We start from the raw sequence: 27047 nt of genomic DNA, 5'->3' as shown, positions 1-27047 counted from the left end.
GACAGACTTTTTTTTAATGTACACCATTGTGCACTATATGTACACCATTGTATATGTGCACTATATGTGTGTACATATATGCTGTTTTAATGTGTGTATATAATGTATGTATATATGGTGGGTATATACTGTATATATGTGGTGTGTTTAATCTGTATGCATATGCAGTTTATATATGGTCATGTCCTAAGTACCTGGACCACTTTCCTCTTCTTCTAGTGTTGCCCCATGCTACTCATAGGACAAAATTGCTCATCTGACAAAGAGTGCATTGGCTCAACCAGGAAAGGCTGTGCTCGTGGTTCTAAGGACATGACTATGGGTGCACCAACTCAAGAGCATACAGATTAAAAATTAGAATTTCTCATAAATGGACCGAAATAATATGGTATTTTTTAAATGATTTCTCTACAATATGTTAAAATCTTAAAGATAATAAAATAATAATCTGTTTTCGAGACTACATATTATGGAAATATTTCATGGATTATTTAGTACATCGTGTTTTTTTACTTTTACTTGTATTTTTCAAACGCTGGAGAAGACCAAAATTGACATGGGTTAGCAGTTGTATAAATGCAGAACAAATCCTAAACTTTGGATCAGTGCCCCCATATACCTAAACTCTCACTCATTATATTGGAGATTACACATATATACGCTACACAGAAATATACACACAGCACCATACACACTGAATAGCAGCATCCCCATTATTAAGATGCAGTCTCATTCAAAAAATTTCTAGTAGACTCCTCCTGTTAATTAAATGTCCAGTGGCTTCTCCTCACTGATGAAAATGTCCAGTAGCTCTTTTAAATGCATACCATTGATTCTCACAGCCTGTTGCGGGCCCCATCCATCCCCAGGCCCAGTCACACCTCATGTTACACCCCTGCTTGTAGATATAGCATGAGATGGAAATACAATTCTTTTGCATCAATCTTTGTATTAAATTATATTAAATTCCCAGAATCCCCATTTTCAGCATCCCCCTTCAGATTCTTCGCTGACCTGAGCCCCCATATAGTACGTAAGTCATCCTCTGCTGTTTCATTAATTTGACAAGTAACCTGCAGCATCTTATTCCAGTTTTTAACTTCTGTCTTGATAATACATTGCTCTTGTGTTTGGAAAATGGTCATGTATTATCTTCACATTTTAACAAATGATGTATTTAAGATATTAAAAACTGTAGGAACAACCCGTTCCCTTATTGCTAAGAGCTCCAGTTTCGCACTTCATGTTATAATTTCTGATTAACTAGATTTCACTATAGGGAGAACAACAGGGCAGGAGCCAATATTAAACCGTTGCTAGTTGTTTTGTAATTAGTCTGCAGAAGTGGTGTCTTAGCTATATCCCCCCAGCTAGCAGTGTAATAATGTTGTTCCGGTAGTAAATTATATATACTGTGTTTCCAAAACATGAAACAGGCTCAGAAACAGAAGATGCATTATATCGTTAAGGGGGTCCTCTGGATACATAATATTCATGGCAGGAAGAAAAGGCTCATGGGTAACATCTACATTTGGAGAGTTCTCTTAATTGTTTACATTATTTCATAGCAGCTGTACAGGGTATTGTAATCTTGAAATGTCCCAGGAATGGTAAACTTGTCTAGTTAAACAGCCACATGCAGTGCTAAATTCTTACTAACTTTTTAACAAATTAGTAGTACAAGTTACTACCCGAGCGGTGGAGTGGATTTTGGTTGAGTAATGATAAAATGGAGTGACCCCGACTCCACATAATGGAATTTCCTCCATGTGCCTCTCTGCCATGCTAGTTGTATGCGCCTGCAATTGGACCTACAGCAGAGCTGAGCCAGGAGAGGACCCAGAGGCAGTACAGTTCAGCTGTCAAGTACTTACTGCTCCTGGGGCTACTCTGCTCTGTGCCCTTACCCACACATACACCCAGGGCCAGAAAAGACCCAGGAGGAGTGAGCACTTGTTAGCTGCACTAACCCCTGTCCAGCCTTCTACACCAATGAACACTTCCATCAATTATAGAAACAGTCATTGGAATCTGATTGGCAGCAGGGTGCGCTGCAGGTTGTGCATCCTCTTCTAGTTTTTTTAATAGGATGAATATGTGCTGCACTTTATGTACATGCTCAGTAGTGAAGCTCCTACACTACAGATTAGAGGAATAAGGCACTGGAAAGGAATGCCCTCATTTATCTCAGCACTGCTAGAGTGAGTAGGAAAACAGGACTGTTGAGTTGTTGATCATTTTGGTGGAGCTGGAGTCAGATTTGAAGCTCGGGAAATTGAGGAGTCTGAGTTTATCCTTTCACCGCTTAACTTGCTTCCACGAAGGCTTTTGTTTATCCAAATCACAAAGAAACCAAATGCAAAGAACATTGAAGAAGTTATTATTCTGATGATGTGTAATATTTTGGGTAACCATTAGTAAATAATTTTGTTACCATAACGATTCTTATCATCTATTCATCAGTGCTGCACCTTGAGAAATCTTCCTTAGGCTAAACACAGGATAATGCCAGCTCATTGGCATAGCATTAAGATTGCTAATAATAAACACTTCACTGTGCATATAAAGACATTATTATATTGTAAGTAAAATATCCTAACAAACAAACCATATTGTGTTGTAAGCAATCCATTTAATCAAAACCCAAGCCAAATTTAATCATGTTTTATAATTGCCAAAATATCTGGTTCCAGGTTTAAAATTATTTTAGGATAACAGATGTACCCTCTATTAAAGGCAAGATAATTTTTGGTTGTTGAAATTAACAATGTACAATGGACATGTGCTACAGGCCAAGGAAGTTTCAGCAGAAGGGATAGTGAGGGGCAGGGTAAAGGGAAACTTCCAGCATAGCATGATGCAGGGATTATTAGTTCTAGCATTTAGATGACAATATGTTTTAGATGATTATTATATGCACAATGCCCACGGAGCATTAAACCAACTATAAAGCAGAATAAAGTGCTACCAGGTTAGATTAACCATCTCTTCTTGGCACATGGCTCTGACAGCTCACTCGAGAGAACAGGTGTCTGGTTCTCAGTAATGGGTGAAGATGCGTCATACCGCTCCATTATGCATCTATGCATGTGCAAGAGTTAAGCAGTACTATACGGTTTCCTACTCCTGAAACAAATGGCATCAATGCCCCCATGCAGTTTTAAAAAGATGGTTATGCAAAAATTAAAGAAAGTTTTTTTTGCCATTGTGTAAAACATATATAAAATATAAATTGTGCATCATTATTTTTGCAGGAAGGACTGGACTGGACATGAGAGTTGAGAATTTTGCCTGAGCTCCAGGCCAACAATCCTGCCGAAACTGGCACCGCAATGGAAACCAATTTCTGAGAGCATTGACTTGTTGTAGCACAAGAGATTGCTACTGCCCTTGGAAAAACAGTATATCTGAATAAATCGATAATTTTATCCTTATTTTATTTTATTATGTTTGTTAGATTTTTTGACTAATGACCCAAGTTTCTTTTAGGTGTAATTTTGGTGAATATCAATTAAAATGTATGTTTTAATTCACTATTATTTTCTGTTGATTCTTTGAAGTGAGAACTTGATTTCTTGCTACTGCCCTTAGATGTTTTTGTGTCTAGATGGTACTTTGTTTAAATCCTTCAGTTTTCTGTTATATTTGTGACTTTTTTGGTGCATTGGTTGGTTTGCAGAAAAGAAAATTAGCAACTTTTCCACCAGATGCTTTCTTAGGTAAACATCCTCTAACGCTAAGGCGGGTGCCATATCTGGTAATTCTGCACTTAATCTCTGGGCTTCAGAAGTTATCACAACTCCATTTCTTGCATAAGGTATAAAAAAACTCCAAGTGTGTTGCAAAGAGTTGATCTGGACTTATGATGTGGGACTGTTGTGAAATAAGAAACTTTTGGGAGGAAGGGTTGGATCTGATTAGTGTAGTTTTTTTGGTGAACCTCTCTCTGGAACCCTTCTTATGCTACTGGAGTAGCTGGAGGATATTTTGGGCATACCTAGTGGAGCTCTACTAGACATGCGTAGGAGTCTCAGCTATAAAATGTAAGTTACTGATGGTTGACGTCAGCCCATTACTGCCTTTACTGCTGGTCTTGTAAAAGTATTCCTAGTACTGCATAATGACAGGCCAGATCCTTGTTATTCTCCCTTACTGTTCATTATCTAGCCTATGGACTGGATCTATGGGAGAGGACCTCAACTGCCTTGTTAGTTATGTGGTGTTATGCTTTATACTCTGCATGCTATAAATTAAAAAAAAAAAAAGATTATGATATGTATGAGCACATTTGGCTCTGTTCCAACAAGCATTTAGCATTCTTCTTTTTAAAGGTTACCTGCAACTCTATTTTTTGATACAAAAACTTTTGGAACCCCAAAACACCATAATTATAGTCATAAGGTTTGTTGAGATGCTTGTGTGACCAAAGCTACTTTTGAAGCTATTATCTTTCAGTTGGGATTTATTGTATTTTTTTTGGCATCTTAGCAATCCTCTATTCTATTGGCATAGCAAAATGTGTCACAGGTGACAATGTACCGTATATATTAAATAAGTATTAATAATTGAGGTTTTTAGCAACAATTTGCCTTTGTACTTATCTCCCATATTTCAAACACAAAATAACTCATGGACACAAACCATATTTTAATGCAAATAGAAATTTTAATGTGAAGCGTGGGTATTATCAGGAAAAACATTCTACGTAAAAAACATCTTATAAAATCAGATCAGAAAAGGGTACAGTAAGATTATAATGACAATTATCATTGATTGCTTCATCATGTTTTAACCATAGTTCATAGATTAACCGTGTGTGTTATTCCGTACTCAATAATATTGGTTGCCATATCATGTTCATTAAAAAAACATAATGTACCTGAAACTTCCTGAATTAATTGCTAGATACCCCCCCATGTGTAGCAAAATGTGCAAAAGAAAAAAATATGGCAAATATGTTCCTTTATCTTTGGTGCTAGGAGTTTTCTTTGGAATAATCACTCCACAGTCTGTGATGTGCAAATATTCAAGATTTGTATGCAGCCTCATGGAATGGCTGATGTCACGTTAACTGACTGCTATAGGAGTCCTCATCGGAAAAACGTCCCAATGGCAGTATGTGTGGTTGTGTAATAACTGTATAATGAGTTGGCTTGAAAATGTGTATGGTTACTCTCCATGCCTCATTTTATAGAGGACTGCAGGGTATTCCTGGGTCACTAAAGGTCAAATGAAGATGAGTAGATGTGCCGTAATTCTGTACTGGTGTCCTGTTATATAAAATGTCCATCCATGTAAAGACTTCCTTCTGCTGACAATGCATACACAGACAGATGCACTGTATTCTCATACATCAATATTGGGGCAGTTGTGCACCAGTTCTGATGTTATAACAACAGCAGACATTGAAGGGCTTCTTTCTTACTTCTTTACTGTACAACTAACAGCAAACAGCAAAGTGTTAGGATTGTCACACACAGAACGTTGCTGTTCCAGGCATAACACAAGACTACGAATTAACACACTAAGTATATTAAAAATAGGTGTCAAATATTTATCTAGTCAACAATGGAAAGATACACATAACAGGGATTAAAGAGCCAAGACCTGCAGCAATCACATAGTACAATGTCAAGGTATGGCAATACGTAGAATCCTTAGGCTACTAGATATTGGCACATGGCTCAAACATTTGTGTAAACTTTCGGATAGAAGGTACAGTACCTGGTCAGCAGCGATACAGCGGATACATTTTATAGATGGAACATTTCATCAGTTCATTGGGAATAAAGGGCATTTGTGAATAGGCAGAGACCGGTCAAACAAGTCATAGCATGTGGGAAGAAGCTGGAGGGAAGCCGCTCCCAAAGACATCTTTTTCCCCAGCTTAGTTTAAATGCATGTTTTCTCTGTAATAAGGGAGCCTGTTGGCATTCCAAACTAATGTTAGGACAGTATTAAATACACCAAATATTTTCTCTATCTTTTATAACCCTCATGAAACTATTTCACCAACGGTGTAGACCGATTTAAAAAAATAAATTAAAAAAAATCAGTTACAGTTCTATAAATATTGCCGTAAAACTTTCTAAGATTATGAAGTTGGTGTGCCACCTTTGGCATAACTACCTTTTCCAGAAAAACTGCATATTCTTTTTTTTAAAGGACATCTACAACCAGATTTAGGGGTGGTAGACTGTCACCAAAACAATGCCCGTTACCTGCGTTAAGTGGCAGCATTTTTGTCTTGTTCCTCCACATCTGCTACACCAAATAAAGTACAGTACTTCATAAAAATATGCAAATGAGCTAGAGGCACTTAGGCTTTCGCCAGCCAAGCGCCTCTGGGCTCTGTCCGAAAATAAAATATGCACGCCCCTTTCATTTATATTCACTCCGCTGGCCAGTGACGCCACCCAGCTGTCTGCAAATCTCGCGCATTAGTACTATGCCGGCTGGAGAGCAGTGTTCCAGCGCAAGAAGACACAGATGCAAGATTTGCAGACAGCCAGTTGACCGCCTTTCCGAAGGGCTTGCGGAGTGAATAGAAATAAAGGGGGGCTTGCATATTTTATTATTGGACAGAGCCAGGAGGCGAAGGCCTGAGCGTATTTTTTATAAAGTACTTTATTTGGTGAAGCAGACGTGGAGGAACAAGACAGAAACACTGCCACTTAACCCCTAAGATAACGAGCATTGTTTTGATGACAGTCTACCACCCCTAAATCTCCTTTAATTCCCGATGACCCATGTTACATAGGTCCTACAAAGTAAAAAGGCAGGCAGGCAGCACTCCGTGGAAAGAAGGTTCTTTTATTTCACAAGTGGATACAGCGACGTTTCGGCTGCTTGAGAATGGCTGCATAGAGCCAGCCGAAATGTCGCTGTATCCACTTGTGAAATAAAAGAACCTTCTTTCCACGGAGTGCTGCCCGCCTGCCTTTTTCCTTTGAAACGTCTAGGGTCCTTGAATCAGACCCTTCGAGCCTGCACCCACTTTGGATTTTAATCCGTCATCTCACTGTGCCGCCCTCCTCTGACCTGCGGTCCTACAAAGTATATAACCAAGAAACTCACACATTCACGTGCCCAGGGCTCTCTGCTCTAAACGCTTCTCAGTTTTGAGTGATAATTTTAGCGTATAGTTTTGAAACACAGATCAGAGCATTCCCTGCTCCTAGGACATAACACCATAACTCCTAGTACAGTACAGACTTGTCCATTTATTTACAAGAAAACCCACACAATACTGTGCTCCAGAATGTAGTATGGCAGCTGCGACTTCCCTGATCGAGAAAATACTTAAGAAGAATGACATCTAAATATAACACATTCCTATATTTATCAGGATCTTCTGTATTGGAGAAGCATTAGGACAGTTTCCTGCATGAAAAATGCACCTGGTCACTAACATATTAGGACATTGCTCCAAACGTGCAGCTCCCCTCCACAAAAGGCACATTGAACATATTGGCAAACCCTTCAATCTCTTTATAAAACCTAAAATACTGTATACAAAATATATATATTATTTTATTTGGAACAATGTACGCGCTTCTTCAATTTCCTAGCATACAGTATAAGGATAAGGCAAAGTGACTTTAGGCACTTGTTCACCTTTATGGAAGGCTTTTTAGAAATTCTATTAAAAATGTGTGTCGAAGACAGAACAATGAAATGACTGACATTATTTCCCAAAGCCTCCACTTATTCTTTATACCAAAGCGGTTCTGTATTAAAGGAGAATGTTAAAGGAGAGGATTGTGTGAAGCCCGTCACAATGATGTCATAGTAGGACTCTGTGATACACAGCATCCTAGTCTTTCTTATTTCCAGGGAATAAAGCCTGAGTAATGGGATTTGAAAATAACTGTAAGGCACCCTGTTAGCTTTGCATATCCCTTTAAACCACTATTAGTTTTGCAGCAAGTCTTGAATTGGGTGAAAGAGGACTATTAGCCTAGCAGGTTCCACGTACCACTGATAAAGTACATTTAATATATCTATCATCAGAACAGGCCATCACCAGCAGAAGCCAAAGTGTGTGCTATATAGAAAATCAAAGTAAAAGATAGACGGATAGTAAACCACTTACATTGTTAAAAAATATTCCCCTCCTATAATATTGGCATAGTTCAGGTGTTAAAAAACACAAACAACGGTTTCCATTGCTAATATCTAGGAAAGATTTAGTCCGTCTGCACCCGCATATCTCCTAGTTTATTCAGTTATATAACTAGGCTATGCGATAATTAGGGGTTAGCATACACAAAATACAAGACTCAGCTTTGCGGCTGACAATTATAAATACTAAGTGTAATGTATGAAAAGTGATTGGAGTAACTAGAAATGTGAGACCTCCTTCCAATGTGTCTGTGAAAGGAGAAGTTTTACATTGTGCCTAAATGAACCAGACCATGGCGGCAGCTGTCAATCTAGTTGAGAGGAGCAATGAAAAGCTTTAGGGATGTTCCCAAGATTCAAGTAGTGGTGCTATTCATTCACAGGTCGGTGCTGGACTTGGCAGTAAGAGCCTGGATACGTGTAGAGTTGCAGGACTTGCAGAGGATGTGTCCATCTAATGGGTAGCAGCCTTGATTTTCCCCTTCTGAGAGAAGGCTTCCACAATCCTATAGAGAAAATATATTAACATATGAATCCTAAAGGCATGAAGTGTGAACGAGAATAGAACGATCGGCAATTTTTCCTGGAAGAACATACCTCACAGCGGTAACACTGAACATGGAAGTCACGATCCAATGCTACAATACGAACAGTTTCCTCCTGGCCAGGAGCAGGCATTATTGGTTCCTTGCAAACAGAACACCTTGGTGCAAATTTCCTAAAAAGTGAGAGGGAAAAAAAAAATTAAAAACATTTTTTGCTTAAAACCACGACTTAATACAACAAATCAGGTGATCCTTGTTTTACTATCAAATAAAAGTGTGATGTTATATTCACATGGCAATATGTGAGACAAATTTTCAGCTGGAGGTGAAAATTAGGCTTTCCCATATGGATTCCACCTGGAATATAGGGCCGGTTGTATCTTTTGGGAGCCTCCCATTTATTTCAACAGGAGAGGGATTTGGGCTCATATTTCCCCTACAGAAAAGTTGTGCCTAAATCCTCAGTGTGAACCATCTTGAATAAAAATTTTGGCTTAAAAGTGGAGCCTTGACAAGACTCCAAGGAGAGGGAGTGTGTCCACCCGCACATTATTACAGCTTTACCGATGTATCAGTCAGGGTGTAAAACATTTCTGGAAATGTTTTACACCCAATAAGCTATGAGAAACATTCTAGTCTTTATAAAGGACTTTAGTTGTGGTTTATGCAGCAAGTACTTACTGTACTTTTGGATCATGTAGGTGTTTATTAGATTATGACTGAACAAAAGAATTTATTCCCTCAACTGTATGGTCCCTTTTTCAAAAGTCAAAAAAATGCTGCAGCCCTTTAAATGGGCTCAACTTCAGTGCCCTATAGGCTGTTCTAATTTATGCAGCAAGCACAACTTACTGAACCATTGCAAAATATATGTACATTCAATTGGCTACAGCATAGAAAATTACACACACAAAACGCATCCCTTGAGATTTTAAGGCTTTAGGACATTTAAATAAATGAGAGATCAAAGAAAGAAAGTCAGTCTTAGGAAATGCTTATCGTGCTACCCAGGATTTAAACGCACCACCCAGGGATTAGATGGATTAGGGGAGAAAAAGTTTTCATTTCCTAAAGATGTATTTCACACTTATTCAAGAAACCCAAGAGAGGCCTATATAAGTGAGGTAAAACCGAGTGCTAACGCCGCAGCAGAGGCAGCTGGTACCCACATGGTTATATGTAAAAAACATACATGTATAATATCCTGTTGGGAAGGGTCTTAAGAGAGGGTCTGGGTTCTTCAGAATTATAGCATCTAAATCACAAGGCTTTGTTACAACAGGTTCCATAACATTACCCCTTGGATAGATGCATGTGTGTCATCGGATGGCCAGCTTATCAGAGTCAAATCCTAGATGTGTCCTATCACTGGAGATGAGCAGACCCAAACTTCAAATTGGGCCTGCGGTTCGGGAGTGCCCTGTGCCAACCCTACCTACTAGCCATGGTTAAGACTGGCCAGAGGGAGACACCATATCTGTAAAAATAGGGTCCATCATTCTTTCTATTTTGGAGCATGAAAATCCTTCTCTTTATTGTATGGCACCTCTACTTTTTTAGTTTGTACCACAATGCATGTATTTTATGGTGACAAAAGTCAATATGTAGTAGTAGTTTGAAGCTGACAGTCTGACAAGCTGCAGCGGTTATATTTCCAATGTGACAGAGAGGGAAAGTGTACTTCTTTGGCACAAAACAACCTCCCAGGCGTTCTATAGAGATGCCATACTGTGCAGGCCTGCTCATTAGGATTCATCCTTGTCATTGCACTACAAGCATGAGGGATAGGTCTGGCTTGTGTAGAAACGCTTTGTTCCTCTCTGGGATGTCAGTTTGGGAAGATAGTTTTCAGCAGCAGTCTGAAGCCATTTCTGTCATAACCCTATAATTACATTTTCTCTTGAATATGAAGACAAAGCTACGAGATATAAACGTACAGATGTCGGTTTTGATTTCCTGCAGTGGTTAGGGAGTATAATGTGATTACTAATTATTTTTACCCAATAACAATTTTGTATACATTGTAACACTTTGATCATACACTTAATGAACTTCATTCTATGGCAGAAAAACTTTCAAGGTTACGTATGTTCATAATGCTAGACATCCTGGTTTTGGGGCATACATTACAGCAGGAGTAGCCTTACCAAGACCAAGAGGACCGTTCCTAAATTCTGTACATTTAAGCTACACTGCTGCAAATGCTGAACACTTTATTGTTACATTTAGCAATATTAATATTCAGAATTATAAGCATGAGCTCATACTTATGAAAATCCTCGATGCAGTGGATATGGCCAGCAGCATCCACAGTGAAGGGAATGCCGTCCAGGCTGCGGAAGCACACTACGCAGATGAAGCACTGAGGGTGATAGGCCTTCCCGGTAGCTCGCAAGATCCTCTCCATGATTGGCTTGGCACAAACACTGCATTGCTCCAATGTGCGCTGCAAAAGACAAATACCACAAGTCTTAGTAACACTGCCATGCCTTCCAGCCAGCACAGTATCAGTATAAATATCTCCAGGTATCCTAGGACGTTTGCCACCTACATTCATACTTGCTGTATATATATATATATATATATATATATATATATATATATATATTTGCTTCCCATTACATGCACACTGTAAATTCCCTGATGTGCTACACCCATCAGACATGCCTCAGATTTTATTATAGTTAGCAGTGGTTCGGTCTGCGTAGCATTCTCTCGTGTTCCCATACCAATTATTCCATACATAGCAATTCTCTCTTTTTAATCTCACAAACTGAGGTTATATTTTCTAGTATTAAGCAGCAAGCAACCATAAAAGACAGATAACAACACTGGGCATGGGCACTGTTTGACCAACAACAAAAAAAAACATTAGTTGCCACATTTTGCACTTTTTCCATGAAACCATTTCATCGTTCTGTCATCTAAAATTAACCACAGCGGATAATTTATTTTAAAAACTTTAGTTGTTTTGGGATTGAAAGGATGTAATTAGAGCGAACTTGGAGAATACCCAACCTAAACATTTCCAAAAGTCCTTCTAGCTACTGAAATAGCCTTCATATGAAAATAGAATGTTTCCTTTAATAAATGCCTTGAACTGCCATGTCAATGTTTTAAGTTGAAAATTAGGAGATTTTAGGGCCACGCACATTTATTCATATATCTACCAATGCATATATTTTTTAAATTCTTTTTCTTCCATATAGCAAAACGGGTTGCAAGCTTGAAGGGTTTTCCAAGAAATCAAGAAAGTACTTTCCTTGCCCCAGCTCCTGATTCCAACACTGTAGTGGCACCAATGTATTGGCCAGAAATGTGGGTGCTTCAGCCATCAAATGACACCTCATAGTCCTTGAGACCACTGATTGACTGAAGCAGGTCCTGTGATCTTTGGCATTTCCGGCTGAGTTGTGATAAACACTGGAAGATTGACGCAATGCTGGAATCAGGAGCCTTCTATCATATCCTGCTCTAGGATATGGCTCTAAAAATCACCTCCGGTTCAGAGTTGCTGAACCTGAGGCGATTTAATATGACCTCCTGCACCTTGACATCTTTAAAGTAGCATGCAAAGCTAGCTTGCCATATACTGACAATTACTGAAGGATGTAAAACGCTTAGCTAGCACTACAAACATTCAATTCTGAGGAACGGTTTTGTTTTCAGATGTTACACTCCCAATGGTAAAACAAATCGAATACGCAGTGCGGATAACATTTTAGGTATTGTCATGTCCTGTTACAATCTTACCAACACAGGAAGTACCCAACGTAAAGACGCCCGAATTACAGACGACCCCTTGTTACAAATGCACCTCATTGACCACTGTGATCTCTGATAAACTCTCTGAATGCTGGTAATTTTCTGTACTTAAGCACCATGGATGCAATAATCAATTGTAAGGTGTCTGCAACAAAGCTTTTTTCAACCCATTTAACATCTTATAGTCAAAGGTCCCAGAAAATAAATCAAATTCAAATTTTTGTCTATCCATCATTCAAATAATCATAAAAAAAAAAAAAAAAAAATGAAGCACAAAATTGTACCAATAAAAGATACAACTTGTTCCACAAGAAACCCCAAATGCCAAAGGTGGAAAAATATTATGTCTATGAGTCTTAAATTGTAGTGACTTGAAAACGATTGGTTTTTATAAAGTGTTTTCATCAAACAATATTGGCGTCTTTAAAATTGACCTGACCTGGAGAATAAAGTTATTTATCTTATTTATACCACATGGTAAACACGTGTTTATGTAAAATTTCTCCCCATTTCATCATGAAATTCTGTGTACCCTATGACCATATTAAGACAAATGTTATGGCTATTGAAAGATAAGAATTAACCTGTAGTCCCATGAAATTTAAAGGCACTGAATTACAACCTGAGCTCAACTACTTCTATGGATAGGCTGCATTTTATTTTGCAAGGTTCATGAAAAGCATAACCTATAAGCTGCTGAGCAGGATGAGGTTTATACAGTATGGTATCTAATAGTAGCACTGTACCTATATCAGTCCTTACACTGGAACTAATAGACCATCCCCTCTATCATGGGAAGATGCCAAGCGGAATGTGATCTGCCTCCCAGCTGCGAGGATCACATATGTAGTCAGACATCAGCCTGACACATCACCCAGTGGCTCGTTTTGTGCAATGAGGACACCTCTGTCTTGTGCTGGAGTGTACAACACCCTTTAGTTCCATGTCAGCACAGAATGTTCTCAAGACAAACTGTACAATCCATACATAAACTGTGTCCTGAAGACAACCCCTGAACGTGCAATGACATTACTCCCATCATCTTGTCAGATGCCACAATTATTAAATGCACTGACAACCTACACACACAGCTAAATAACCATACAAATGTAACTTGTGTGGCGGTCTGCATGGTGCAGAGCAGGAGGCTCACTAGTGTTCTGCTATACATGTATAAAATTGGTCATGTTCAAAAGTATGATAAAGGGCATGTTCAGTACCCTGAAGAAAAAGACTGCCCTTTCCTATCTTGCTACAGTATAAGTGCTGGAAACTAGGCAGTATCTGCAGCTGGTGGCCACACGTGGAATAACCCCATTGGGTGAAGCTAGCCAGTGTGCTGATCCTTGCAGTAAAGACTACGATGGTTACCCAGTGCATGGCATTGTCAAAAGGGAGTACATAAGAAGTCCCCTCAAATGCCAACATAAAAAGACCGGATACAGCTATAGAATCCCTATACGAGTTAAGGTGTACCTCCCATTTCACTAACTTTTGTGTAAGACAGAAGTCCATTGTGGGTACATGAGGGATAACCCTATTTCTGGCAATTATATGACATGAATTCTGCGTGTTCTAGCTCTGCATGATCTGTGTGTGATCTTCCGCTCTCTCCGAGCTGGTCGCTGATGGACCTAGCTACTGAGACTCCGCTCCTGCTCACTCCTTCCATAGATTTCCCACGTAATTGGATACCTCTGGTGAATTCCGTCTTGCTAGCAAGACAGACAAAATCTCAGAGTGGAAGAGGGGTCAATTAAATGGAAAGAAAAGTTTCTTATATTAAATTACACATATTGATTAATGCAAAGTTTGTCAAAAACTTTGTAAGTATCTAAGAACTGCTTACATTAAATGTAATTAGCTGAATGGTGATGGATGGTAATCACTGTAGGTCATATATTACCTGATACACAACCTAAATATACACAAAGCGGTCTGTGCTAGGGTTTCATAACACATACATTGACTTTATGGTACATGTAAAGGGGTTGGTGTCAGTTATCTTGTCAATTAATAACACCTTCTAAAAAACATCAGCATGTCTGCACTGGCATGTCATGAAATATAGAGATTAGCACCCTCTTGTAAGATTACACTATGAAGTGGAGGGAGGAATGGCATTCTGCTTAGAATAGAAACTTTGCAACAGAGAACGAGACAGGCTCCTAAGCAAAAGTCCAGCATGGCAGAGAAGTGAAATGACTAAGACATTTGGAAATCATTAACCATTCCAGCTAACTTTAAATATGGGAGCCACAAGTGAGCTCAAAGCATTCCTTCCTCACAGAGTGTTGGAACGCTTATACTACGCTTCGATTACAGCTACCTTTCCTAGCTAATATTAAAACTAGGCTTTTATACAACATAAAACAATTGCAATAATACAGGTTAATAAGTATAATAATATAAGGCTTGTTCCAAAAGGAACAAACCAGAACAGATCTATTACTGAAAAAGCCTTTGCAACTAAGTATATAACAAAAAGTCCAACGAAAGATAAAACAGATGTTGTTTTGCCCAGATTTGTAAAGTGTAACCAGACTTTACTTGCTTATTTTATGCCAATAGCTGTGTGTCAATAAAGGCTACAGCTACGTCGGTGAAATAAAGCTGGCTAGTGACTGCCGTCACTTACAATGTCGTTGCTGTTAGCTACTTTGTCTCTAGCAACCAGATTCCAGTAAGTTACTTCCAAGCTGCCCTAGCACTAAGCTGACAGTGTTAAAATTACATAGTTCATTATACTACAGATTTGACATTTTTGCTAAAAATAAACTAATTACAATATAGAAAAGAAATATAGGTATACTGTAATACACCTGACTAGTGAATCATACAGAATCCTGCTTACAGAGTGCAGTGTTGCCTTGGAGATGCGGACATCAAGTATCCAAGAAATTCAGGAAAATAACCGATGAAGTAACGCATGTTACCAAAAGTTCCCATTTAAGGCGTTAAGCAACACAAATAAAATAAAAAAAGACAAGCCTTCTTTATTTTTGCACATAATGTAATTTGCCATCTGTATGTGCCCACACTATGTGCCGAATGATATCATAGCATATAGCACCAAGATTTACTGGGCCAAACCTAAATTGACACCACTGAGCATGGCACGTGCAAGGAGAAGGTTTGTTGGAACAAACTCACTTGTGGGCATCGGGTTTGAGGGCGATGTATTACAGGCCTGCAGCTTGCGGGTCGGGCACCAGGTAGGGAAAAAAAAGGTATATGCTCCTGAGCTCCATATTCTGGAAGAATAAAACTGTTTGGATGGGAGGAAATTTTGGTTTATACGTAACACAATGTTCTTGTAATGTTCCGTCTACCAGCTTTCCAGTAAAAATATACATTTACAGCTGTTGTGACAGGAGAGACTAAAATAGAATGTGAACATGAATACTTCATTCTGGTTCTCATCCATAATCAAATTACACGACATCTGTGAAAAGTACTGGAGGTACCAAAGGAGTTTTAGCTATTTGGAGACGTTCAATCAATTCTCTGTGTTCAGGGTTAGCGCTTGGCAGTTAAAAGCTTTAAATAAAATATAGTGTAAGACACAGCAGACAGAAGCAGAGTCCTGCTAATGATTCCCTTCTCTAGCTGGAGAGGAAGCTTTCCTGGAATTATCTACATATACAGCTGGGAGGAAGACAGCTAGAAAATACTGCACATACCCTTTAAGGTGAATGGATAATCCCAAATATTTAATTTCCTATAACTATACTGGAAGTCATTGGTTAGGATATGTCCACATGCATCAGCCGCAGTAAGTTGTTTTTATTTTTTTTAGCAACTGAAGGCAAAATTATATAGGTGAATGCACACTCACTAAATGCTATTAACAATGCTGCGGTCATATATACCACAGATTTATAAAAGTAAGACCCCCTCTTGTGCTCTTGAAAGCTCCCCACTAGGGCACTGCTGGGATAAAGGTCCATTAGACATCCTCTTTCTGCATCATGACAAAAGCCGAGACAGAGATGATGGCTGATCTAGCAAATAATCAAAGCCAGACAGACAGAAACTTGCATCACGGACATAAGAAATCTCTTGGCTGAATGCAGGAGAAAGTCAACCACACAATGGTCTCTAACATCAGACCAGATATGCCGGCTGATACCAAAAAAAGACAGGTAAAAAAAAATTGCGATTATATATCATCAAACCTGATTATATTAAAAATTCATTCAAAATGTGTAATTTGACAGATGTTGAATGCGGGGATGCCAGAGATTGGCTGCTGCCAATTCACCAGTTATGTCACAGTCATTATATAGACCTTAACATCAACGAGTGCCCCCTTCTGGCTCAGCACACCTGGAGCAGGGATTCAGCCCTGACATGTGCTTAGCTCTATTGACCTTTGTCAACTGTGCAGGATTCGCAAAGAAACAAAATTACGTTATATTTATAAGGTCTTGTGCACATAAATGCTTGTATATTGTGAGCCACAAACAACGGATCCGTGGTCTGTTTGTGCCCCTTACATTATGTGAAGTCTGCTTGCATGCCGACAACAGCATTAAAGACTCTCTGAGTCGCAAACTTGGCCAGGAATAGGACCTCCTCTGAGCTTTGCAGCAGAAGCAGTCAACTCACACATGGGGTCATGGAAACCATAACTATGTGTATGAGCCTAAAGAAATGCATGGGGTTGCATGCTGCTTGTAGAAATAATAGCTAGTACACATCCCCAAACAACGTTCTTGTGCGCAAGACATAAAACTGAAGAGGTTTTTCTCTATGTAAGGGGTAGAGAACCTATGGTTCGGGAGCCAGATGTAGCTCTTGATGGCTGCATCTGGCTCTCAGATAAATCATTGATTAATGGCGATCGGCAGTGTGTACATCCAAGACGCACACAGCAATGATCACTGGATGCAGGCAGGGATGCCTCACCAAGGTGCCACCGCCGCACCGTTGCTTAGGTGATAGCGCCTATGTCATAGAGTAGAGCGGCATCCACTACTCTCTATGACCCAAACGCCATTGCATAAGCAGCGGCGCCTGGGTCATAGAGAAGAGCGCAGGAGTGATGAGAAGCTGCTGAAAGGAGAGCAGGTAGGTGAGTATTCCCCTTTTTTTTGCTGTGACTACTGGGGGCAAGTACGTGCTGGCACTACTTATCTACTGGGAGGCATGTGCTGTGGCTACATGTGTACTGGGGGCATGTTCTGGGGCTACCTATTTACTGGGGGCCATGTGCTCTGAATACCTATCTACTGGGGGGGCATGTGCTGTGGCTACCCTTCTACTTGGGTGCATGTGCTGTGGCTACTTATGTACTGGGGGCAAGTATGTGCTGTGGCTACCTATTTACTGGGGGCCATGTGCCATGGCTACCTCTATCTACTGGGGGCCATGTGCCATGGCTACCTCTATCTACTGGGGGCCATGTGCCATGGCTACCTCTATCTACTGGGGGCCATGTGCCATGGCTACCTATCTACTGGGGAGCATGTGCCATGGCTACCTATCTACTGGGGAGCATGTGCCATGGCTACCTATCTACTGGGGAGCATGTGCCGTAGCAACCTATCTACTGGGGGCATGTGCCGTGGCTACCTATCTACTGGGGGGCATGTGCCGTGGCTACCCATCTACTGGGGGGCATGTGCTCTGACTACCTATCTACTGGGGGGCATGTGCCCTGACTACCTATCTACTGGGGGGGGGGCACGTACTGGGGCTACCCATCTACTGAAGGGCATGTACTGGGGCTACCCATCTACTGGGGGGCATGTACTGGGACTACCCATCTACTGGGGTTACCTAGCTACTGGGGGGCATGTGCTGGGGCTACCTATCTACTGGAGCGCATGTGTTATGGCTACCTATTTACTATGGGCCATGTACTGGGGCTACCCATCTACTACAGGGGAAGTGCTGTGGCTACCTATCTAATGGGGGACATGAGCCGTGGTTACCTATCTACTGGGGGGCATGTGCATATTGTATGGCTCTCACGGGATTACATTAAAAAATATGTGGTGTTTATGGCTCTCTCGACTGCTGCTCTATGTGGATGGTGATGGGGGAGTAAGTACTGCTTATTTAAAGTTTTTACCAAATTCAGATTTTTTATCCTGTGGGTAACCCCTTCTCTTAGCAGAATTGTGTTAGGAAACCTGGATTTTTCTTATTATTAAAGGGGATTATTAAAGTCCACTTAAAGGACACCTGTCATCAGGTCTGTATCACTAGTCCTGTCACTACTACCTGTTGGAGCAGCTCACAAGGATCCCATCCCAGCCTTTATCTAGTAATTCCATACATTATTCATTGTAAAATCATCTATTTTTTATCATGTACATGAGGCTGGTCACATGGTCAGAGGCAGTGATGTCACCCCTGTCACCCCTCCCCTCTCCTCCCCCTGCTCATGTCTGTGTGTAATGTATAGTAAAGTATTGCTAGTGTGTGCTGCATCTGCTGACATGCTGCATCCTCCTAATATACAGGTGAGAGACACAGACATCAGCTACACATGAATCTGACATGTTCTGCTGTAACATGGCTGCCTGGAGCTGCTGTATCTCTCCTATACACACACACACATGCACACACAGGCTGCAGGGGGTGTGGCCACCAGCACCAGGAAGCACATCATTATACAGCCTCACATCATTATACAGGCTGTCAGTCATGCACTGGGGGTGTGGCTGTGCCTCCCACTCATGAATAGAGTGGACAGCTTGAATATGCTAATGCTTCATTGGACATTTCACAGGTCATTTGCATACAGCTTTAGGACCTCATTGCTTAGGTTTACAGGCATGTAGAGGGACAATGAAGGGATAGAGGCAATGCTCTCTAATGGCAGTTTATGAAAATATATTTAGTTTAGGGGGGTTATTTTGCATGACGGGTTCTCTTTAAAGAAAATAACTGATATTGGTTGTGTAATGAAAAGTTATACAATTTCCCAATATACTTTCTGTATCAATTCCTCACAGTTTTCTAGATTTCTACTTGCTGTCCTATAGAAAGCTTTTATGTTTACTTCCAGTGGATAGAAATCTGTCCATGTTCTTTTGATGGCCATGCATGTAGACGAGCGAGTAATCAGAGCAGTGTAATAATAATAACGGCTTGTGCACTGCATGTCCATCACATCACATGGACAGATTACTATCCACTGGAAGTAAACTTAGAAGCTTTCTATTGCAGAACAGCAAGCAGAGATCTAGAACGGATACAGAAAGTATACTGGAAAATGTTATTACTTTTCATTACGCAAACAATATCAATTATTTGCTGAAAGTGGACAACCCCTTTAATATACAATTTGTCCTATATTGAAAAACAGTGACTCAGCTTTTCTAACCAGGACAATCCACATTTGGTTTTGTCAGCTACGTCACCGCTTCCCAGTACAATGATAGGCTACATTTCCACAAACCAGTCCATCCCACAAAAATGCTCTCTCCATTTGCTTTTGACTAAAGTGACTCTTTAGCTTGTATAACATTTGCCAGTTCATATTTTTTGCATTAGCATATGTTTACATAAAATAAGTATTTTTCTTTAATAGCAATTTTCCTTCTTTTCCTAGCTGCAGCGTCCGTGCACTCACTTCTCCAAATAGCAGCATAAACTCCCACATAAAAATAAAATAACATCCAGGGCTGCTCTGTGCCTGTTGACAGTGGAGGAAGTTGCTTCCATCTGCCAAGTGTGAATTTTCCTTGGGTTTTGGCAGAACCCGAGTAGTAGCACTGTATCCAGTAAACAGCTGTGTGACTCTGCAGAAAGTAACGTGTGTTTTCTCTACGTCCTCAGTTTGACAATAATGTATACTTTCTGTGAACGCTTCACAGCAACATGTGTCACCAGAAATGCACCAAAATTACATCAGACAGCTGCGTGCAGAGAAAGTGTAATGTGTATTATCAATCATGGCTCACCGCCTCTGTAAGGAATGATATGGATGGAGGTCATCCAAATGAGCTCTGCATTACCTCACATGTTATGAAAAGCAGATATTTTGGCCAGATCCAATAAAAAACACATTTAGTCACATGATCAAAGCAGCTGCAAATGTCCACGTTCTTCTACTTTGGGTGAGTGAGGTTTATTTGCTCTATATGCAATACTTGCCGTGTCACGTCAGACAAAAACGGTGTCTGCTTCAGTACAATATGGTCCCGACACTTATCTATCCAGTAACTAGGGCCTAATCACCTTGAAACTACAGGAAGGAACTAACTCATGGTGGACATTGGTATGAGAATCGGAGCCTACAATGTAGTTGGGCATCATTCAACTTCCGGACAATTCCTATAGCTTTTATTATTATAGGACATCCAGTTACTGTTGGGGTGCTGGAGTCTTAGGTTGACAATTCACCTGAATCTGTAATTTATACAACATGTTTGTGACAGATATTGACCAAACTTTGTATCCTTTGATTTATATTCCATATGGCTACAAGAAGCTTGGTTCCCAAATATGTTTGTTTTATTTCAGTTCACCTTTACAAGATCATGAGAGTTTGTAAACTGATGGATATGCTCATGGACTCTACCCTTCGGCTTTGTACATTGTAACTTGACAAAATTTGAGAAATACCATATTTGTCATGGCGTGCGTAGCTTACTTAGATGGACAACATCAATCTTTGGATGAGTCTCCCTCTTTGCATTGTGTTACAAATGAATGTGTGTCAATCTGTTCCATTTAATCTATTAAACATCCCACTGTCCTTAATTTACTTCTGTCTAGGAGAGACAGAGCTCTTAATGTAATCACTCTTCAAGAGAAAATAACATTTTTAATCTAGAGAGGGCTGAAACTTTGCCCCCAAGTTAAGGCAGCAGCTAAGGGACTCAGTTTGTAAAAACTCACCCAACCACACAGTATTCTGCAGAGAAAGAAACACTTCTAAGATGGATTTCGTTTCACTAGAAGAGAATCTTTGGTATATATATTATATATATATATATTGTCCTACCCAGTATACCATCAATGTCCACGACCAAAACTAACAGTATGCTGTACCCGACTCCAGTGGTAAACAATCCAGTTACCTTCAAGCTCTGTGTCTGCTTTGCCCAGTGTTAGACGTATTCCTGTGTACTGTCAGCATGATTTATATTCCAGTAGTGCAGCATGAGAATTAGCTTTGAGTATAGTGTTTTTATGTCTCCCGCTGATAACATTTAAATGTAGTGAGGAGTAGGTGTATGCAGCATGTACTCTCACATCTCAGACACTATTACATTAACCCATTTCATGGCAGCTCCCTGTGGGGTCTCTCTCTTTCCCAATGAGTCTAAGGTACAGTAAGTCTTAAGAAAAGATCCAAGTTCCAAGACGGAACAATTTGTTTACAGCAATGTCAGTAATCCCAACATATCAATGGGTGAAGCACTTTCCCAAAACTACTTCACATTCACTTATTTTTCATTTTATCATATTATTACCTCCTAATATCAAGAACTAGGTGTAACGTGGCTGAGAATGTTATTGCTATGTGTAGTATTCATGATCCTAGAGGTCTGGTTAAGAAGAAAGGGGTTAATGTTCTGTCACTTTCTTAGTTGGTTATTTATTTACAAAGGGTGTTACGTTACCATTTATCAGCCTGGGGCTTTACTTGTACTTTTAAGAAACAAGACTATTTTCTGAGTACATCTAAAGAAATGCATATGCCATTGCGTCCAATGTTCATTCTTTATAATATGTGGACAGCTTGACAGGGCAGGCTCTGGCATGGAGACAGTATGGAAAGCCTAACTCCTCTGTGCCTCCAAGTGATGGATGCAGAGCAGACACTTGGTATGCCTGCATTATAATAAATTAGTTCTAATACATAGATCTGCAATATATGTATTATATGTAAATCATAATGACGATGATATGTATGCCACTGCAAATTTGCTAATTCAATATCGCATAACCTTTCCTAAAGGCAAATATTTCAAGAAAGATAACCAGTGAATCTTCAGCATCAAGTCACATTAACATAAACCAAATTACTTTGAATGAACAATCTTATTAAAAAATGATCCATATCAAGGCTAATTAAAACAGAAAAAAAACACATACACAAAACTTACCACTCAACGGTTTTGGAAGAAAGAAAGGCAAAAGCACACAGGAGTTTAAAGGGGTTGTCCACTTTCAGCAAATAATTGATATGGTTTGTGTAAGGAAAAATTATACAATTTTCCAATATACTGTACTTTCTGTATCAACTCCTCGTGGTTTTTTAAAACCTCTGCTTGCTGGCCGGCTATAGAAAGCTTCTATGTTTACTACCAGTAGATAGAAATCTGTCCATGGTCTTGCGATGTCACACAGGTGCACAAGCTGTTATATATCACACGGTTCTGATTACTCTCTGTTATAATAATAACGGCTCATGCACCTGTGTGTCCATCACATGAGCATGGACAGATTTCTATCCACTGGGCGTAAACCCAGTTCTGGAAAAAAGTGAGGAACTAATACAGAAAGTATATTGGAAAATTGTATAACTTTTCCTTAGACAAACCATATCAATTATTTGCTGAAAGTGGACTATACCTGAAATAAAAGGAAGACGACATTACTAGTAAGTGCAGCTTTTTTCTATATACTACTGGACATTTTGAATTCCTCTCACTTTACGTAAGCTGAGCTATTTATAGAGCACCGTTAATGAGGTGCTCTTAGAAATAGGTGGATAATGGGCAGTGCCCCCACTTTCCTATGGACCTACAATTCAATTTCCTTCTCATACACATTGATCAATTTCCTTTCCAGAGTAATAACTCCATGCTGATGTTGCTCGAGATCAAATACGTAACCAGTATGCTCCAAGGCAATGCAGTGCTAAATGAGCCATTGTGCTCCATATAAGTACTGGCCGCTAGCTTTGCATAGAAACACAGACTTAGGTTTTATTTGGATAACATACAATCTCATATACCAGCAATGGGATCACTGATGATCATGAGAATGGGAGATCCTTGTGCCCAGCAGTAGAGTATTACACTTCATTGTAAGGTAAGTTAGCAGAGGATTGGACTCTGACGCTCATCATCAGTTCCACACAGTCTGAATTGGTGGCAGCAAGTATGCTGAACAGCAGCTGTACTCAAAGGACATGGGTCACCTAAAATTATGAATAATGGAGGGACCCCCAAACAGTATATACTTATTATATATATTATTATTATGTAAATGGCCATTATCAAAGTTATTGATTATTACGTCCAATGTTGTAGTATGGATTGCGGAATCCAAGAACGATTGTGTACTGCATACTACTTTCTTAAACAAGAAAAACAAAAGCAAAACAGGAAAGAAAAAAAAAAAAAAAAAGAGGATAAGTACACTTTCTATTCAATCCAACTGCATGATGTTTAAAGCATTGCCAATTTGTAGAGTGCTGGGTTATTTATGAAGTGTTTGGGATGCTTCATTTAGGTAATAACAATCCGGAGAAAATTGGATGTTAGCAGCCAGAAGCAAAAGCTGATTATGACGTTTCCACATCAGAGTGCGTTTTCTCATTTGTAAAGAATAAAATAGTGGGGGGAAAAATGACATCCACGGATGTTTGTGGTGCAGGATGTTCTACAAGCAATTATCAAGAGAATGACAGAAAATTGACCCATTTACTCTGAAAAGTTCTTCACCATTTCATTTCATGCCCATTTCAGAACACTGCGTTCTTGTGAGGGCGGGGGATAGATTACCAGCTCACACCCCTCCTCTCCCTTCATGTGTTACAGGTTGAAAAGAAGGAAAACAGCTGCCCTCTGCCATGTACCTGATGCCTGTTCTGTACGGTTACACAACAATAACCTCTTGTAGGGCGTAGCATGTGATTTATTTCTGATCGCAAAGGATAATGCATCTGAGGAATAATCACCGTACTCATCTGTGACTGCCTCTTTTATTACTGTAGCGAGAGATGAATGCGCTGTGGAAATGCATTGAAACATAATTATGGAGAAACATTTGGATTAAATTGTCTACTGCACAAATAAAAAGAACTCGGGCCTTGCATCACGATACTACATTGTATTGTCAGGGGGAAGCATTGTGTCACTAATGGCAGCCATGAGAGAGCTGAATGATACAAGTCACTGTGTGAAAATGTCACAAGTTAAAACCACCATCTCTTTTAGATTTCTTTCATTTTTGTGTTTTGCATCAAAAAATATTATGTGTTCTGTAGAAAATGGCAAAAAGAACAAGTTTTGTAGCGCCAAGAGGTAACAGATGGTCCAACTATAGAGATCCATGTACTGAAGAGTCGAGTAGAACCGTTGTGGTCGTAGACTGATTCATGAAATGCAATTTCATATCATGGTGGCTCTTTAAGGGAAACATTTAAAGAACATTGTGGAAAAGTAAGTAGCACAGAGTCGTAAGATGCTTTGTGTCACATTTTTCTAGGGCTTAACGCTGTATTCAGACAAATGTATGACCTAGGCATACGTCCGCCACAATGGAGAGGTGAAGGGATGACCCCTCGCTTCTCCATAGAGATGCACAGCGTACAGGTCGTAACCCGAGGAAATGATCGGAGCAGTACGTGTGTGGCTCTGTGCTGCCATTGCAGTGTATGGGGGGCATATGTACGCCAGCCGTACATACACTCACCGGCCACTTTATTAGGTACACCTGTCCAACTGCTCGTTAACACTTAATTTCTAATCAGCCAATCACATGGCGGCAACTCAGTGTATTTAGGCATGTAGACGTGGTCAAGACAATCTCCTGCAGTTCAAACAGAGCATCAGTATGGGAAAGAAAGGTGATTTGAGTGCCTTTGAACATGGCATGGTTGTTGGTGCCAGAAGGGCTGGTCTGAGTATTTCAGAAACTGCTGATCTACTGGGATTTTCACGCACAACCATCTCTAGGGTTTACAGAGAATGGTCTGAAAAAGAAAAAACATCCAGTGAGAGGCAGTTCTGTGGGCAGAAATGCCTTGTTGATGCCAGAGGTCAGAGGAGAATGGGCAAGCTGGTTCAAGCTGATAGAAAGGCAGCAGTGACTCAAATCGCCACCCGTTACAACCAAGTTAGGCAGAAGAGCATCTCTGAACGCACAGTACGTCAAACTTTGAGGCAGATGGGCTACAGCAGCAGAAGACCACACCGGGTGCCACTCCTTTCAGCTAAGAACAGGAAACCGAGGCTACAATTTGCACAAGCTCGTCGAAATTGGACAGTAGAAGATTGGAAAAACGTTGCCTGGTCTGATGAGTCTCGATTTCTGCTGCGACATTCGGATGGTAGGGTCAGAATTTGGCGTCAACTACATGAAAGCATGGATCCATCCTGCCTTGTATCAACGGTTCAGGCTGGTGGTGGTGGTGTCATGGTGTGGGGAATATTTTCTTGGCACTCTTTGGGCCCCTTGGTACCAATTGAGCATCGTTGCCACGCCACAGCCTACCTGAGTATTGTTGCTGACCATGTCCATCCCTTTATGACCACAATGTACCTAACATCTGACGGCTACTTTCAGCAGGATAATGCACCATGTCATAAAGATAATGCGCCATGTCATCTCAGACTGTTTCTTGAACATGACAATGAGTTCACTGTACTCAAATGGCCTCCACAGTCACCAGATCTCAATCCAATAGAGCATCTTTGGGATGTGGTGGAACGAGAGATTCGCATCATGGATGTGCAGCCGACAAATCTGCGGCAACTGTATGATGCCATAATGTCAATATGGACCAAAATCTCTGAGGAATGCTTCCAGCACCTTGTTGAATCTATGCCACGAAGAATTGAGGCAGTTCTGAAGGCAAAAGGGTGTCCAACCCGTTACTAGCATGGTGTACCTAATAAAGTGGCCGGTGAGTGTACGTTCCCCATTTGTTTGTGTAAATGTAGCCTAAGACAACTTTAGACACTTAGGCCTTAGGAAAGGGGCAAGGCTCCATTATGCGTGTCACCAGTACATTTGTTACATCTCCAAATTTTGGGACCAACTATCCATACGGTGAGAAAATGCAAATATAAAAGCATTACTACCCAACAGAGATAGACTCCCTATTCTACGAGGTCAATTTTTAAGCACCACCTGGATTTTCTATTCTGAATAGGCCTGAAAATCCCGGTGCCTGCCAGGTCAAGGAAAGTAGTTTCAGGTTTGCTATATAGCTGTGGTTATCAGACATATTGTTACAGTCTCTACCACCTCAAACCCATGGATGCTTGATCTCTAGATGCAAGTTATCACCTGAAAACAAAAGGTCTAAAACAGCTCCAGACCTTTATATCCCCTGACGTCAATGACGGGGCCCATTTCACATGAGATGGTTGACTCTTCGAATCAAAAACAGTGGTCCTACTCGAATAGCTCAACAGCCAGCAATTATCTCTTCTGAATGGGCCAAGATGCCTGACAATACATATGGTCTGAAAGAGAAGAGAAGAGAAGTATACGGCTGCCAGAGATCCTGACTGTTGTGGCCCATGAGATCTGCAAAAAGAAGGAAGTAAAGACAGTCCTCTGGCAACAGTAATGAACCACTTGAGGACAATATGAGTGTGTGTTCAAATCTATCATGTCTGGCCCAAGTACTTTTTGATATCTACTATAGCAAGGTCTGCAAAACACATTTACCACTAAGAATTCCCG

The 27047-nt window shown here is 40.2% G+C and overlaps 1 protein-coding gene across 7 annotated transcripts in view; it reads right to left on the bottom strand.

Annotated features, from left to right (window-relative positions):
- Positions 1-4641: 4641 nt before the first annotated feature.
- The window catches only part of LPP (LIM domain containing preferred translocation partner in lipoma), a 175503-nt gene continuing 153097 nt past the window's right edge, over positions 4642-27047 (bottom strand). For all 7 annotated transcript variants that reach the window (XM_072142548.1, XM_072142549.1, XM_072142552.1 and 4 more), the window contains 3 exons: positions 10937-11115; positions 8722-8842; positions 4642-8630 (listed from right to left, as the gene is read on the bottom strand). In XM_072142548.1, coding sequence (XP_071998649.1) covers positions 8502-8630; positions 8722-8842; positions 10937-11115 — 429 coding nt within the window. In that variant the 3' untranslated portion in view covers positions 4642-8501. The remainder of the gene's footprint in view (positions 8631-8721; positions 8843-10936; positions 11116-27047) is intronic.

The sequence above is a fragment of the Engystomops pustulosus genome, chromosome 3 (assembly GCF_040894005.1).
Source record: "Engystomops pustulosus chromosome 3, aEngPut4.maternal, whole genome shotgun sequence".
NCBI classification, from domain to species: domain Eukaryota; kingdom Metazoa; phylum Chordata; class Amphibia; order Anura; family Leptodactylidae; genus Engystomops; species Engystomops pustulosus.
Note: the sequence above shows the minus strand (reverse complement) of the source record. Positions and strands in the feature narration are given on the sequence as shown.